The 12,605-nt window shown below is 31.0% G+C and overlaps 1 protein-coding gene and 1 long non-coding RNA gene across 4 annotated transcripts; both read right to left on the bottom strand.

Annotated features, from left to right (window-relative positions):
- Window positions 1-4,081, bottom strand: LOC148191440 (uncharacterized). The gene is made up of 3 exons (XR_015782945.1): window positions 3,878-4,081; window positions 3,596-3,666; window positions 1-2,229 (listed from the first exon to the last, which is right to left on the bottom strand). It is a non-coding gene; the product is annotated as an uncharacterized LOC148191440 (long non-coding RNA).
- Window positions 4,082-4,699: 618 nt separating this feature from the next.
- On the bottom strand, window positions 4,700-7,188 carry LOC124842675 (uncharacterized). 3 transcript variants are annotated; one of them, XM_047319218.2, is made up of 2 exons: window positions 7,086-7,188; window positions 4,700-6,597 (listed from the first exon to the last, which is right to left on the bottom strand). In XM_047319218.2, the coding sequence occupies exon 2, from the start codon at window positions 6,550-6,552 to the stop codon at window positions 4,879-4,881; it is 1,674 nt and encodes a 557-aa protein (XP_047175174.1). In that variant the 5' UTR covers window positions 6,553-6,597; window positions 7,086-7,188; the 3' UTR covers window positions 4,700-4,878. The 3 variants fall into 3 exon arrangements, with proteins under 3 accessions (XP_047175174.1, XP_047175173.1, XP_087958011.1); XM_047319217.2 differs by lacking the exon at window positions 7,086-7,188 and adding an exon at window positions 6,801-7,071; XM_088101885.1 differs by lacking the exon at window positions 7,086-7,188 and having other exon boundaries at window positions 4,700-6,227; window positions 6,453-6,763.
- Between the last annotated feature and the right edge of the window lie 5,417 nt (window positions 7,189-12,605).

The raw sequence follows: 12,605 nt of genomic DNA, 5'->3' as shown, positions 1-12,605 counted from the left end.
TTTTTAAAACATAGTATTACGTATATAAATTAATTTCACATTATATTTGCTACACTATAAGTTTTATTAAATAACTTTGTTTATAAATAACTTTTAAATAGATGACATAAGAAAATAACCAAAGTTATAAAAAAATGAAAACTATTAAAATACTATTAGTGGCAGAGAACTTGTATGATTTATATATGATTTTAAGTTTAATTATTGTTGTGTGTGTGGGTATATATATATATATATATAATTGTGCATGTGTTGATGATAGCACAGATGTTTTAAATTAAAGAAAAAAAAGATCATATTTAGTTAAGAAAAAAAAGCTTACAGATACTTTGTTGCTATTGTTAAGAACAGAAAGGTATGAATTATCACAGCCTTGATCATTTTTGCCATTGTTTCTTTGGGATTTGCATTCCAGAAAAATAAATACACAGCCTCAAAAATATTCACACGCTTAAATCTCATGCAATAACATTTTTAAGGGTCTAATATATATTGATGTATTCCTGAAATATTAATCAGTTCCATGAAAGAGATTTATGAAGAAACCAATTTTCAACTGTGAATAGGGTAGTTTAAAATATGGATCTTATTCTTAATTGAAATATACTGGCATAATATAAAATTTAAGACAACTAACTTTAAATCACTCTTTATCATAAGAATAAAATAATATATTTTTATCTTAAAAACCTATTATCTTTCTTTCACCTACTAAATAGTACAATATAATAAAAAAAAAGGTTTTATAAGACTCATTAAAGTAAAAATTGTAAAAAAAATCATAAGTAATGTGGTATGGTAAAACTTAGACCTAATCAAATGACCCTTTCAATGGAAAATGTTTTAATAAAGTATAATTATTAAAGGGATAAAAGATAAATATGTGAATGTAACTTTAGCTGATCTTAATAGTGTTGAGATTGAATTTGGTGAAAGTTAAAAAATAATTCTAAATTTATTTGGTCAAGTAATAAAAATATATTTTTTTAAATTATGTACTTTTTAATGGTTTGCAATGCATTAAGGTGACCTTTTTTATTAAAAAATTATATATTAACTTTAACAGAACTCAGAAAAATAGAAATCTAAAAGGTTATATATAGTGAAAAGTAAGACTAATTATACTAAAAAGTAAGACATAATTATTTCCAGTGTTATTTTTTAGAATTAACTTTTGAAAGGCACAGGAAATACCATTATTAAGCAAAACAAGTATGCTTCTACTGCATGAAATTTCAAGATCACAGAAGTAGCATGTGAAGAAATTTTATGGTTTTGAAGTTTTACTTTTAAACCAACAAAACTGGTCCCAGTATTCTTAAATTTACCACACTCACATTTATATGTCATTTCAAATTTATTTCCCATCTATACCTGATTTTATGCAATAACTGCATTAATAATAAAATGACAAATTCAATAAAATAAGGGCAGTACTTTATTTAATGTAAGTATAATAAGAATGTACTAAAAATTAAATTAATGCATGGCCAGAAACTCAACTAATACATTATGAATGTTGCTGTGATGCATGACATTCCAAATTGTTCATATTTATAAGAGAGTGAATGCAGCCAACCTTATGACAGCCAACTATGCATAGTAAAATTTAAATACAGGGAGCCAGATTATTAATTTAGCATTAATTTAAAGGTTATTTTTCCTTCTGTTTTTCAATTTCACACCCTTCAATACTTTATTTTATTCATCATACATATACATACATACATATATACATATATATATGTATACTTTTTAATTTCATTGAAATAAATGCCTATCACAAGTTCAGTTAACATCTAAATTACTTTCTAACAACAGTGAGGTTAAATGACTACAAAAATTGCACTTTCAAGTATAAAAGATGCTGAACCACTAAATCAACCAGGTACAGAAAAAAGACATTATCTATATCCAGTTTTTTATGATGATTATAAGCATGCATCTGTTGATAACTTCTTGAGAGAGGTATCAAGCCAGTATTTGTTTTTCTGCTAAATTGAACACTATTTGATGTTTACTGTTTACTGACTTAACATTAGTGACCGAATATTGTTTGTGACCTAAATAATATATGCATATATATATAGATATAGATATAAATTGGAGTACTGAGAAAAACTGTACCTTGGTTAAATGTTTCTAAAATCTCACTGAAATGGTAGGTGTGTGAGTCCTTGTATCATAAGATCTGATTTCAGTGATTTGGTGGAGCTTCTGTTTTTCCTTCTGCATAAAATGCACAAGGGGCAAACAATAACTTATTAACTAAAAGTGGATATAGAACTAATTACATTGACATTAATACCGCAGTATAACTGAGAAACATTAATTGCTTTATAACACTGTACTTGGGATGATGCAATTCCCAAAACAATGATAACCTTCACGTTGCTAAGAAAAAATAATCATACTATATCATTATATGATCAATATAAAAGTCTTGGTTTTATGATTAAACAAGAAGCCTAATCCTAGCTAGGGAATAATTAAGCCCTTGAATTTATGGATAACTTTAATCAACCTATGACTCTAGGATGCTCTTAGTTATTAACAGAAGGTATGTATTTCATGCATGGATATGTATGAAGCACAAAGGTGTTGAATCCCAAATCTTCCTTGGAAAATGAAATAGGATTACAAAAATCACCTTCATATTGTTACCTTATGACCAAAAAACTAATATATGTTTGTGTCTTTCTTTCTTAATATTGTTTTATTTCCTTATCTAACTATGTCTGCAAGATCAAAGATGACAGGAGAATATAATAAAATATAGATCAAAGAAAAGAATGAAGAGTTTGATGTTTTATTTGGCTAGTTTTATCCTGGGTAACTTTTACCGATTTCTTGTTGGTTTTCGAAGCATTTGAAATGAAGTAGATCATCCCAAAAAGGTTTCATTTCTAGTCTCTTTCAGTCTTTAAATTCCAGCAGTGACAAGGATTCTTCCAAGGCTTTTGATGGTTCATGGAAATTGACTTTACCCCAAAGGATCTGAGATACTGCTATATATATTTTAATAGAAAACATCACATTCAAGTCTGTGTAGCCAAAAGAAAGGTCCTGCTCCTATATATGTCTAGTCTCGCTTACTGTTGATCTTATTGTCCTATGTGTTGCTTTTGCTTTCCCATTTCTCACCGTGTGAGAACACCACATTCCATTTGATATCTCCTTTTTATGCCTTGAACAGTGTATTTTGCATTCAATGCCACTCTAATATTTTCAAACATGTATACACAAGTGCTTTCTATGATCTATTACTCCAAGTAAACTTCGACAAAATATACAAATAGTAAAATGTAAAGGTCTTGCATTTTGTAAACCTAAAGCAAAGTGCATCAATCTGCCCCATCAGTTCTACAAACACACAACACAACTTTCTTTACCCAGTTTATATTAATTCACACGATAATTTCAAAACGTATCAAGGTTTTTTTCCCCTTCAATTACATGATGCTACACATCTCGAATGAATCAAAATGATTTTGTGTTTTCTTATCCTTGCATATGTTTTATATCTGTCATATAATATGAAGTTTAAAGCAAACAAAATGAGAAAGAGTAGAAGCTAAAGCTAATAATTTTTCACCTGGATTGTCAAAGTAAAGCTCTTTGATTCACTGTCCAAAAGTCTTAGCTGTAATGTAATTATTACAATATCTGTGACAAATCCAAAAAATGTATATGATTAGTAACGAGTGAGTTTGATTTTCAACCGTTGACAGTAGCAAAACTGTTACAAAGACTAATTAAGCATCACATGAGGAATCTAAATCCATAAAAGTCTAAAGGCTGTATCTGTTAAATTAAGATAAGAATCAATAGATCAAAGACAAAACATTGAAATAAGCATCAGAATCAGGCTACTTACTCTTTAAGGCATGAGTAAATGGGGTCAAACACCCTCCAATTTTTCATTTTCCCAATATCACGTTTGTGTGCAGTGTTAATCCAGACAAGAAGGCGGCTGATGAATAGGAGAAGTTACAAAAGCATATCAGCAGAAAATACAAATAAAAAAAGGTGCTAGTAAATGTGGAGGGATATAGAGGTAAAAAATGGAGGGAGGAGGGTTAGTACTCTTGATCAATATATAATGAATAAATTATTTATGGTAACTACAGCATAGTAAGTGGAAAAAGGTAATCAAATTAGATGAATGGAGGAGGAATAAGATCAGAAAAAATTACCCTTTTACAGCTGTACAACTTTCTGCCCTTTATCTGCAAAGCTACAATGCCTAACTAAGCAGCAGGAGCAGAAGCAGCAGTGTGTTGAACGACATCAACCCAACAAGGCTAACAGAAACATTAGAGGAAAGAAGAAAGCAACAAGCTTTTCTGTGTATCATTAAATGCAGTAAACGGAAAGAGAGAGAGAGAACAGTATTGAAGCAATATTAAAATAGAAATAGCAAAAGACATATATATATATATATATATACTATAATAATATTAATAAATAATAATATAATATATATTTGTATTGTACTATACACAATTGAAAAAGGTCTAAACGTAATTGATCTCCATATGGATTTCATTTCCCTCTTTAGGTTGTGAAACGATGGATATTCCATTTCTTCAGGGCCCAAATCCCAAGCTAATTAATTCATTGAGCAGTTCTAAACGTACTAAAGACTCCAAAACGTGCAAAAGCTAAAAACTAATTACTGATCAAAAGAAGAAGCAGAAGAACAAGAAGGTCTGGGAGCCTTTTCTTTCCTTTGTAGCTGATGAAAGAAACAAAAGAGAAAGGGAAAAAAAATTTAAAATATAATAAAAATGCTGCAAAAGAAAGTGTAGCTAGCCCAGGTGACTTTAGATCAAACTCGTATCTTCTTCATTATTGGTTTCTTCATCAATTTGTTTATCACTGCCGGTATTGCAAAGAAGGATCCAGATCAAAAAGCATTGAAGGTTGTTCCCCTCTCTGATCCCCAAACCTTGCTGATGATGGTGATGAAAGTGAGTCTTCCCTCAAAAGCTGAAGAGGTGGTAGTGAAGAAGAGGGAGGTGAATTGGAATTAGCCATTGTCGCATGTGCCATTGAAGATGAGGACAATAAGCTGAAGCAGTTGGGGTCTTCTGATGTTGAAGAAGCACATTCCATATTCACCCCAAACAGCCTAAGTCTTTTGCCTGCAGTGCTAGGACTTGTACTAGTACTAGAACCACCACTCTTGCCACCACGGTGGTGCTGGTGATGATGGTGGTGGTGAGCAACTGGAACAGAATCAATGATTATAGGAGGATGAGAAACATTGCCTCCCTCTTGTTGTTGTTGTCTTGTGTTCAAGGTTTGGTGATCAGTGAATGGCATTGGTGGGGGTGTTGACCTGAGGTAATAGACCGAGCCAGATCCTGAACTACTCATGTCATGATAGTTGTTGTAGTGATGAGTTCCATTTCCTCCAGCACCAGCAGCACCTTGCAATTGGTGATGAAAGGGATGATGATGTTGATGATACATGGTGTTGTAATTGAGGTGTTGTTGCAAATGGTCATGGTGGCGTGGTGGGTTTGGCGAGGGGAGGGAGTAGAATCTTCCAGTGGCACCCCATCTGATGAAGTGTTGCTGATTGGGAAGAAAGAAAGGTGTGAAGAGTGTGGCTGAAGGGTCAGGGCCATGGTGGTGATGGTGATCGGGCCTTCTCCTCCAATCTATGTACAACCTATGCCTATACAAATCCCCTACACCACGCTGGAAGGACACAATGTCACCGGCATCAAGTTTCTTCTCCTTCACAAAACGGCTCCACCCTTTGGTCATCACATAGCTCTGGCTGCTGTTCCAATAAGAGTACCTGAACCTCCATGACTTACCATTTCTGTCCTCAAAATTGAGCAGCAGCCCCTTCTCATTGGCTGAGGAATCAAGAGGGAAATACTTCTCAGCATGCTGCTTTGGTATCACCAATCGGTTCAGCTTACCCACATCACTCGGTGTCACAACTTTGTCAAACATGTGCTCCTTCTCAGAAGGCTGCTGCAGGTTGTTAACGTTACCATCGGCAGAAGAACTACCACTTGCATGATGACCAAACACAGAAGAAGCAGCACCTCCCGATCCTTGCAAATTCCCCTCATCCTTGCTGCTCCCCAGTGTCAAGTCCATGAAATCTAGCTGCTTTGTTGTGTGGTGATGATGATGATGATGATGATGATTATGATGATTGCCGATGACGAAATTGGAAGCTGCTGCATCCTGGTGTAACAACCCTAGCCCAGATGATGAATTGTGAGATTCAGTGGTCTCTGGAGACTGAAGATGATGATCATGATCATGAATATTCATCCCCAGCCATGGATTTTGTTGGTGAGGAATATTTATTACATGATGATGGTGATGAGGACGTGCAGCAGAAGTAGTAGAAGTATAATTTGATATTGAAGGAGCAGGAGATAAAGACAAAGAGGGAGAAGAAAAGGGGTAGTGGTGCTTACTGCTGCTTTCTTCTCTTGTGACGATTTCTTCTGCTGTCTCCTCTTCCTCTTCCTCCTCTCTGCTATCGGAATACCCTTTCACTTCTTGCATCAACTCCATAAAATTACACACTGACCCCACCTTCAATTCTGCTAATTATAACCTCTGGATCTCACCAAATTAAACAATGTCACCAAATAATTGAAAAAAAACGAAATCATAAAGAGAGGAGAACAACAAGAAGAAGAACAAGAGGAGGAGAAGGAAGAGGAGGAAAAGAAGTAAAAATAAAAAATAAAAATGCAAAATTTAGAGTCTGAAAATTGACAAGATTATATATATACATAGGAAGAAATTATTTCAATTACCAAGAAATAAATATATAGTTGGAGAACTGAGAAGATATTTGAGTAGGCAGATAGATATGTGAGGCTGTGAAGAAAACAAAGAAAAGCAGGTGCTTATTTAGTACTAGAAGAGAATTGTAAGAGTCGGTGCCTTCATATTTGACCATGAGGCATCAAACCCTAAAGAAAGACAAGGCATGGAGGATTCAAAACGGGGTTATTGTTGACCTAAACAGCTGAATATGTTAGAGAGATGGAGATGGGAAAGAGGGTGATGTGAGTTTTAGCTAACCCAAGTGTAGTTACCTCAAAGGAAGCTTCTTTACAAGTAACAAAAGAACCAAAAATATTTGCTCCAACCCAGTTTTATTCTTAAACACATCAACAGAGAGAGAGAGGAGAAAAAAAAAGAGAGAGAAAGAAAAGAGGGTTACTACACTTACGTGGGGGGCCCATGAATAATGTGCGTATTGGGGTCATGTGAGCAAGTAGTCATTTTCATGATATTTGGGATAACAATAATAATAATCTGTACAATATATGCTTCCGGTTCTACACTAAAAGGCCACTTGTTCCAGAAGAAAAGAGCTTCACTTTGTTAAATCTGATCCCACCCCATTTTCTTTTAGTTTCTCAAAATTATTAAATGTGGAAAAGGGAAAGGATATCTATGACAAGTTGTTGTTATTAGACAGAAGAGAAGTAGAGGGAGGTGCAACACATTGCAGTGCCAACGGTGTAGTAGAGGAGAGAGAGAGAGAGAGAGACTCTCTGTACAGTGTTAGGTTGATTTGAGTTTCTCTTTTTTTTGACTTTTGGTGCCATTCATTGTGTGCTCTCTCTCTCTCTTGCTGGTCCCTCCTACCCATAATTTTTTCACAATTACAACACTGTCAAACACTACACAATCAAATGTACATGTTTCATTACAAAACATCAGTTTAACTCATAACAATGTTCTAATCCTTGTTTTTCATGGTTTTTTTAGGCAAGAACATGTTTCTTAACATGAGAATGTAAACTCTGGTTTCGTTTCTTCATTCTCATTCAATTATCATCTCTTTTTCTCAGCTACACCTCCTATGCAATGCAACCATACATGTGATTCCCTCTTCAATATTCCTCAACTGTATAAATTTAAGGGAAAAATAAATATATTCCAGACCAATAACTTCTTCTTCAAAACTTCCAACTCCCGAGCTCAGTCATAATTTAATGTCCCGGATCCCAAAAAACATGCCAAATATCACCTTTTAGTTCTTTCTGGCTTTTAATTATATTACTTCTTCCTCATTGTCATTATCATCACGTATGCATAATTTATTTTCCTTTCCTGCTTTTTCGAATTTCTTCCTCTCTGCATAATAAACTTTTCCACCTTCATTTTATTACTTCTTCACACCAGCTCAACTTTCATTCTTATAAATTCATATTTATTGTTGTAACTGGTGAACCAAAACAAACCTACTTGAATTATGAAATATAAAAAAAAACCACATTCTTTATTCAATTATTAATTAACTGATCAAAAAAATATACAATTTTCATGTCATATTTTATGAGCTTGTAATATTTTTTCTAAAAATGGGATTTTTAGTTTTGTTCATATTTAATTAATAATTCGACTAATTTTAAATATGACAGTCTATTTATTAATTTAATTTAAAATAAATAAATACCTTTTAAGGCTAAAAAGTTATATTTGTGTTTCAAATATTGTCGCATTTGGGCTGGTTTTTAATTTTAGTTTTAGTATGAATATGCTTTGACAAAACAAGAAAGATAATTCGTTTGTGTTTCCCTAAACACTAATGATTGAAAAATCAAAAACATGCACATGTGATGATATTTAATTAATAATAAGAAGTAGCAGGTAGCTTGGAGATTGTACACAACAATTAATTCCCGGCTTTTTTTTTTTTTTTTGTTGATCAAATTTTCTAAATAAGACAAATTTCAATAAGCAGCTTTTGAAAGTTAAAATTTTCCTTAAGAAAATAAATAGATGGTATTTTCTAAAGACTTATATATTGAATATGGATAATGTATTTAAGATAGGAAAATAACTACAAAGTTGAAATTGAACCAAGTTGAAGTGTGTAACAAATTAAAACAAGTTCACATAAAATATGCAATTAAACATAACCGATGATTTAGCTCTCCTGCACATGGTTGATCCTTTCTTCCGTACCTATTCATCAATTCAATTACAGTATTAAACAGTGTTTTCAAAAACAAATCACTAACTCAACTCACTCATTTAAGATTTCATTATTCGGTAAGAAAAAGTTTACTTATTCAAATATAAGAAGTAAATATGGTCAAGTTTATATCAGTAAAATATACTAATAAAATGGAAAATATAATAACATGATTTTATAAATTTTTTCAAAATTTTAAATGAAATATCTTATAATATTTGAGTCTAATTTCAATAATACATTATCCATGAATAATAACACGTTTAAATTTAAAATTTATAAGCAAAAATAATTTGATTTCTTTTTTTATCTTTGTAAAAAAAATAAAGAATGTAATGAAACACTTTTTTCACCAATTTGACTTGTTTTATAGATTTTAGATTTTGGCTCTTTCATCAATTTTTCTACATGAAACGCCTGATTGATCAGTTTATTGATTTTCTACTTCGACCAATCGATTCAATTTAATTTTCAGAACAGTATTCTTATATGTATATGGAAGCCGAATAAATTAATTATTTCAGATTTAAGCTTAACATATAATAATATTTGGTACAAAGTGTTTAAATTTTCAGTGAAAGATTATTTTGTGTTTAAAGGGGATTAAACGAGTTTGTTTTATTGTTTACTTGAAAATTGGTTTATACCAATCTGTCAATTTAAACTCCTATGTTAATTAATGAGACACAAAACATCAATTTGGTTATTTTAATATCAATTTTCACATTATTAAACTTAGTAAATAATAATTCATTGAACACGTATTAATAATATCTGTATTTTAATTTTATTATAAATTTATATTATTAATAAATATTAAATACTACTGGTTTGACCGTAACTTAGCCATGATTGAATCAATAAATTGTAGATCATTGCTTTATAAATACTTGATGTAGTAAAACAAGATAGTAGGGTTTTATACTCTCTCTATGTAGAATTTTTACACTTTTGTTTAATTAAAAATTTAGTTAACATTATTAAATTTTGCTAATCACGTTTTTCCAAAACAAACTTGAAATTTGATATTTTCCCTATATCATCTGGAGACATATATAAACTTGGATGTTTTTTTATCCACCTCTTTGAACATGCACAACACACAAGAAGAAATAGTATGTATTGAATGTTTTAAACCCTCCTTGCATGACCTATCATAATAAACCCGGATACCTAAAATATTGAAACATCACCTAAGTCTTTCCTACCAAAACAAATGTTAAATATATGCTTAATTAGTGTCAATCAAAAGCTCAATGAACTACTACAAGGAAGCAAATCACCAACGTGAAAGATAAGAATCATGAATTCGGTCTAATTGTTAGAAATATTTAGTTTAAAATCTCACATATAAAGTTAAATGGTATGTAAGAAAAACAAGATACATAAACATTAAACTTTAGGTTTTATGTTGAATGTGATATCAAGTCTCTTATATAAACAATTCATATCCCAGATGTGATCAATCTCCTCAATTTATCCCAATAATCAATCTCCTTGATTTAACCTAGTATAAGAATTTCAACATAATTATAAACTAAGAGGAGTTTCTATTTAGAAAATAATTATGGACTCTAATCTTTTTCAAATCAAAGCTTATGTTTCATGTATTTAAATTTCAATTTGTTGCAGACATCACTATCTTCAACATATTCTCACTAAAACCACTAACACCATTACTCATATATAGTGTTATGAAATAAGGAGTGCTATCATTGAAGAGCTCAAATCGGAGTTGAGGGAAAAGAGTGGATATGAAGCAGGTAAATGCATATCCTTGTTTGTATGCACAATGTAGAAGAAAGACAGACAGTACAACTCTATCTAAGAGAAAGATGATGGTGTGTCACCAAGGACAATAGTGGTGGGTGGCAACAATGAAGTTGTAAGAGAGAAATGAGAGGAGGACTCAATGTATGTAAGAGAAATATGTCTCAATTTAATATAAACAACTGTTCCTAAATCTTCTTACATTAATTAAATTTCTTTTCTGCAAAAATGTTACTGTATTTTGTTTGACTTTTGAGATCGATTATAAGAAAAATTCAACAACAAAAAGAAAAGAATCAAATAGAGATATAATTAAAATAACAATTCAGACTTATATTTAATTGTCTTTTCTAATTTTATACCTTGAATAACTTATTAATACCATTTCCAATCCATATAAAGATATTAACGTCACTTTCAATTCCAAAACTTAACATAATGAGTTTAAATAATTCGATATTTTCATTTATATACTTAGAACAAAAATTAAACTCGTACTTAAACTCTTAATATGTTTTATATTTTTTTTATCAACACTAACTAATATATATAAATAAAAGAATAAAACATTAAGAATGTCTCAATCCATGCACAACACTAATAAAAACAAAAGAAAATGTAAAAAATTGAAACCTTTGAATACGAAATCTCTTTGTGAACCTAACATGTTTTATTTATATGATACTTTTATTAAATCAAAACACACTATAAAAAAAAGTGAAAAGATAAAAAAAGAGGAAGATTTTCTAGAATAATGTAACTTTTGTCTAAGAAAAATTAAAGAATTAATTATGAAACAAGTATGATAAGAAGCATTAACACTAAACACTTTTGGAAGCAGAAAGTAATAGGAAAGTGAGAAGACTAGTTACTGTAGTGAACAGTGTATACAGATTTGGTTAGTTTGAAATGATTATGTGGAGAGAAGGTAGCTGGTGTAAAAAAGAATAGTAAAAAAAAAACAGTGGGAGTTTAGACATTTCACCTTTGGATAGATGTATGTGTGTGTATGGTTATGGTTGTTGAAAGCAGAAAGCAAAGATGTCGTTGTCTGTTTGATGGGTGATTATATTGTTGGGAGAAGCAGTGGATTTGAATACTGTAGACTGTACAATAAATTGAAAATGGTGCTAGCTAGCTCTATACGAAATAGATGGATGGCTATGTTTATGAAAAGTAAGTATCATGTGGTCCAGTGTGTGATCTATGTGCCTATTTCTATGGGTTTGGGCAAAGTCTCCAATCACCATAAATTGCACATTTGCATCTATGATATAGACAAGCAAAAAGATTAACATTGTCATACTCAACTTGTAGGAGAGGTAGAAACATAAATACTATGTCTTTGCAACAACACCATTTCTCGTTTACTACCACCATCTCATTGCCACACTCTTTCAACTACTTCTTCTTCAAATCATATATATATCCTTTTCAAACTTCAGTTTAATTTTCACATCAACGAATTATTCTAACTTACTTTATATATACTTCTCAAATACTTATCATCAAAGTCAACAATCTTAATTATAACACATGACCATCTTACATATATATAACATAGTATGTAATGTGCTTTACATTGACAAAAGTTTCTACACATAATATAACAAGAACTTTATATTATTAGTATTAGTGTTGTTTGATCTTCTTAGTCACTTATGTCTTTCAATATCTGGTGGTATCTTTTACATTTTAAAGTTAAATTTCATGGATGTTTTTTTTATATAGAAACTAGTGAAAACATGTGTGTAAATGTCTACTTTTTTTTCATGATAACAAAAAAAGTAAATATAAATAATTTTTATAATTTTATTGTGGATAGTTTTTATTTATTTTGTAGGTAATCTTTTTA

This window comes from Vigna umbellata, chromosome 11 (assembly GCF_029865625.1).
Source record: "Vigna umbellata cultivar VRB3 chromosome 11, Vumbellata_1.0, whole genome shotgun sequence".
NCBI lineage: Eukaryota > Viridiplantae > Streptophyta > Magnoliopsida > Fabales > Fabaceae > Vigna > Vigna umbellata.
Note: the sequence above shows the minus strand (reverse complement) of the source record. Positions and strands in the feature narration are given on the sequence as shown.